General features: G+C 31.5%; 1 protein-coding gene across 1 annotated transcript; it reads left to right on the forward strand.

Annotated features, from left to right (window-relative positions):
• The first annotated feature begins 1,959 nt into the window (after positions 1-1,959).
• On the forward strand, positions 1,960-2,486 carry LOC146949902 (calcium-binding protein PBP1-like). Its single transcript, XM_085745910.1, has one exon. It carries the CDS (start codon positions 2,032-2,034, stop codon positions 2,386-2,388), a length of 357 nt encoding a protein of 118 aa, XP_085602036.1. The 5' UTR covers positions 1,960-2,031; the 3' UTR covers positions 2,389-2,486.
• The last annotated feature ends 2,530 nt before the right edge of the window (positions 2,487-5,016 follow it).

Genomic DNA, 5,016 nt, shown 5'->3' on the forward strand with positions numbered 1-5,016 from the left:
ACTAATGACAATTTGTTTCATTATCCTTAGTAGGAAGCATAATAAAACTTAAAAAAAATAAGTTTTTAAGAAATCTAAAAGACTAAAACAGAACCTCTATAAAAAAAAATAAAAAAAAATCTAAAACAAAATGTACCCATTTATATCGATGCAACAATCCGTTCACTAAACAAAGGGGGTCTTCTCACATTATTCCTCCACATTTCAAAGAAATTTTTGAAACCATTTAGTATTTTTTTTTGGACAGACAAAAATAGAATATATATTAATATCCAAAAAAAAAATATTTTCTCTAACACAAGACGTTCCAAAAAAGAATGTCAAAGTTCAACAATAATGATCGCCGGCAAAAAAACCAACAGACAAAAAATTGCATTAGCCAATGCCCAAGCAGCCAAAAGGACATGGCAAACGCCAAATGAGCGTTATTTGCCTTCAGCCGCCAAAAGGAAAGCAACTTAAATTTTTCCATAAGTTGATGAGTTGAGCTTATTTTATTGTTAAAAATTATGGTATTCCTCTCCTTCCAAATATCCCAAGAACAAGAGAGCCAGATTAAATGCATAACTGCTCGTTGTGCTTTGAGACACATGCTATGGGACCAAAATGAATAAAGTGATCTGAAATTCGAAGAGGATCAACGGAAGAATACCCAAGCCAAATGCGCACAAGATACCAAAGAGAACTCGACACATTATAAGCCAAAAACAAATGATTGGCCGATTCAATGTTGCCACATCCATTAACACAAAGTTGACATATCAAAATACCGAACCGTCTAAATCTTCTATTCCCAATCGAACTGGTTCGATCGGTCGGTCCAATCGAAGTTTTGAAACATGGAATAAAACTAATGATGCAAACTTAAATTCAAAATAACATGGTCAAGGAAGGTTCCCTGCATAATCAATTAAATTTTTGAGCAAATTCAATATTTTTAAATCGTTGCATTTTATTTTGACAAAAAGATGTTACAATTAAATGCCTCTCATTTTTCTCCTACCTAAAATTCTAGAACTCTAATTCTCTATTCAAAGTCTTCATAACGTTTTAAACATTCATCACCAAAAGCCACCGATCAAAGCATCTAATTTATGTCAAATTCTAAAGTTATCTCAAAAGGTCTTGGTAAGAAGGGTTTTGGTAACACTTATTAAGGATTAAAAAAATGAAAATTATATGTAACTTTTATGTAAATAAATTTACTTTTTTATTTTTCAATGCGTTGAATTTGCAAATTTAAAATAAAATTTCTTATGAAAGGCTATAAAAACATCTGTTAGCATTCCTTATTTCAAAAGGTTATGCTAATTACCGTCTTTGATATACTTGTTAAATTTGAGAACCTTCCACGAATACATAAATTAAATATGTTTTGTTAGCATTCCATATTTAATTTATATTTTGTTATAGTATTTTATATATTTCTGCAATTTCATTAAAAAATGCAAAAATTTACTTAAAAATAAGGACAAAAAATGTTGGTTGAAAATTTTATAGAAATTAAAAATTAAAGGAAAATTTTAAAAAAATTAAAACAAAAAATTGGTATATTATAGAGATCAAAAACATATATAACCCTTTAAATTATCACTAAATTCACGCGACTTTAGTCTTAACTAAACCATCATTCCTTTTAATAAATAAAAAAAGAAACCCATCACTATCAAATTGTATCAATTCCCAATATTTAATGAAATAAATCACATCAAAATAATATCTCCTCCTTTACAATTCTACCCTTTTGAGAACCTTCCACGAAAAAACTAGGCAAGTTCACTCCAACTCCAAAAACTCCAATGTAATCCGTGTCTCTCTCTGACCAAGTTAGCTGTCTTCCATGAATCTATGTCGACTTACACAGTTACACTTACACCACTCACCTTCTTCGAAAAAACCACACCTCTTTCCTCTCTCTTTCCTCTTCATATTTATATATACACACAAATCTTCAATTACATTCATCATCATTCATTATAATTCATAACCCTTAATCTCCCTTATCTTCTCTTCTACAATATTTCTTTCCTTATGGGTTCTCAAAATACTCAAGTTCAATTTCAAGACTCATTACCCCTCATGGCAAACAAGCTTGGTGGGGATGGATTAATAGATGAATTATGCAATGGTTTCAATCTTTTGATGGATTCTACTAAAGGGGTTATTACCTTTGAAAGCCTTAAAAAGAATTCAGCTTTGCTTGGGTTACAAGATTTGACCGATGTGGAACTTCAATCCATGATTGTTGAAGGTGATTTTGATGGTGATGGTGCTCTTAATCAAATGGAGTTTTGTGTTTTGATGTTTAGACTTAGTCCTGAACTTATGGATGGGTCTAAGATGTGGTTGGAACAAATGCTTCAACAAGAAGTCCAAGATTCTTTCTAATTTTTTTTTTCCATTATTTTGGGCAATTTTCCCATATATTCATGTAAAAAAAGAGAAAAGTTTATTGATATATGAAATTGAAGAAGTGATTCATCTAATGATTTTTACTTGTTTTGTATATTCTTTTTTTCAATTTGATTATTATGCTCAAATGTTGGTTAACCATTAAACGTTAATTTCAGTTTATTTTCGGTTTATCTTATCTAAACATTGTTGATTGGGTGCCTTAAACAAACTTTATGTGATGTGAAAAGTTGTGATTTAATCCAAAAAATTAGCGGCTATTAGTAATAGTCTTAGAACAATTGGCTTTAAAATATAGAAAAGCTAGTAATTAAAACAAAAATTAGAAGTAAAACAAAAGACCAAAATGCAAATACTAATATGATTTGGAGGACTTTATGAAGCTCGTGTGTGGAATTTGACCTCTAAAATAGGGGTGGGTTATGACTTTGAATTTATACATTTGAAAACAATATAAATTTTCTGTAGTCCAAATGCGGCCTGTCTTTTCAGATGAGAAAATAAAATTATTTGAAAACAATATAAATTTTCAGATAAGACTATTTTTTTTTTACCCTATGAATTTTTCACACGTCCTTTGTAGTTCGGATTTTAGAATCCGAATTGCATAAAAACCTCATTAAACCTTTAAAAATACGTTGAAATATTTTAGATTTTAGAATCTGAATAGGACGCGCGAGAAATTTATAGGACGAGAAAAATAATAGCCTAAAATTAATGATGCAAACTCAATATAGCACAGTCAACGAAGGTTCCGTTAGAAAGTAGCTACCTACTTTTTCACACCCCCCACCCCATTCAGATGTATATTTTCGGTACTATAGTGGTCTATTCTTTCAAAGTCATCGCCATCATCTTTAGTGGTCTATTCTTTTGAGATGAGAAAATAAATTCAACTTTGTACTATAGTGGATTTTTCAATGAACTATGTCCTAAAGTTCTGCGAAATATTAAAATAAACTTGAGATGAAATCTTTTTGTTGCTCTATTTTCATTTTTAATTCCATTTCAAATCATCGTTGATCATGTCTATGGACGTGGCCTCCTACACTCGTCCTTAGAAGATTGAGAAATAGATTAGATCAGGTAAAAGGAGAATGAAATGAGGAGCTTATTCGAGGTTTATGAATGTATCACACTACGCCCTAAACATCAACGCATGAAACACCCTTCAAACTTGTCTACGGATCGGATCCAAAAATGACTTACATTTGGTTTAGTATTTGACTTGACCATGCTTCTTTTGGAGTCACACCTTTCAATCTCTTTGTAGGACTTTTGTTTAGAATGAATGCTGTAGTGGCTATTGCTTCTCCCATGTACTTTGTTTTTCAACCATGGACTTGAATTTTTTTAAGACATCAAATCAAACACTTCATTCTTTCTATTGATCAACTAAACCCACATTTTCCTAGCAAAATCATAAATGAAGCTAGGGACAAAAAGTACTTGTTACCACAAAGTGAATCTACTTGGATTGATCCACACGCATGTGAGTTATACCAATTCCAGTTTTCCCTTTGATCTCACTTCAACTTGCTGCTGAAAGGAATTTTTGGACTGCTTTGAAACAAGACACTCTTCATAGATTTCCTTTGGCACTTGAATCCATGGAAGACCCTTCACTATGTCTTGTTTGTTACTAATATGTAGATTTCTAAAATTTAAGTGACCAAATCTTTAATGCCACGCCCATTCTGCTCTACTTATAGCTGATGCAAGGCATTTGTGCTTCAACACTTGAATACTTTTTTTTTGAAGAAGCTAAATAGCCCACCAAAATTGGTCCAACACTTGAATACTTATTTTGGAAGTTCTGTTTTTTTTATGACATAGGGGATTTAAGAATCAAACTCGTCTTGTCATTATGCACCTTTAGTACATTATCCCCATTATCATCTTATACCCCTTTTCAAGCAGTTTATCAAGGCTTAGAGGATTACTCTTTATACCTGGTACATACAAACACTTATGTTATTATGGACTTCTTGCCATCTCTTTTTTGTATCATCACCTTGTCTAATCCTTCAGCACTCAAAGTGATATCATATGTAAATTTCATTCTATGATAACGTATTTTTATATGTATTTTATAACTTTATTTTATTTTCATAATTATAAGTTTATGTTTTCATAATTATAAGTTTATTTTCGAAGAAATAGATAAGATCAAGAGACTATGAAGAAATAGTGCGAGACAAGCAATTGATGATGTTTTGATGGCCAAGGGATCAAACGATGTTAGTGGAATACTTTTTCAAAGTATTACAAATGAAAAATCAATGTCCATTTCGCTACACTGAGTGTAGAAACCGTCACCATAACTCATGAAAGTTGAAGAATCAAAGAAAAATTGGGTAAAGATCCTCTCCATTTTGTATAATAAATGGAGTATGCAATTTGGAGAGAGATAGACACATATATAGATAGTGGGTCCCACTATTAAGTGGGTCCCACCATCATTAATTACTTCTTAGTTTTTCGAGGTTTTTTGTGTGTCTATATCTCTCCAAAGGGATGAAATGGAGAGAATATCAAATGGAGAGGATCTTGACTCAGAAAAATTGAAGTCAGTGGAGGCTACAACCACCTGTAGCGAAACAT

Source organism: Medicago sativa, chromosome 2 (genome assembly GCF_051527215.1).
Source record: "Medicago sativa cultivar Bolivia chromosome 2, Bolivia_mono, whole genome shotgun sequence".
Classification (NCBI taxonomy): domain Eukaryota; kingdom Viridiplantae; phylum Streptophyta; class Magnoliopsida; order Fabales; family Fabaceae; genus Medicago; species Medicago sativa.

Coding starts and splice junctions, on each gene's coding strand:
- LOC146949902 (XM_085745910.1), top strand. CDS start 2,032: ATGGGTTCTCAAAATACTCAAGTTCAATTTCAAGACTCATTACCCCTC.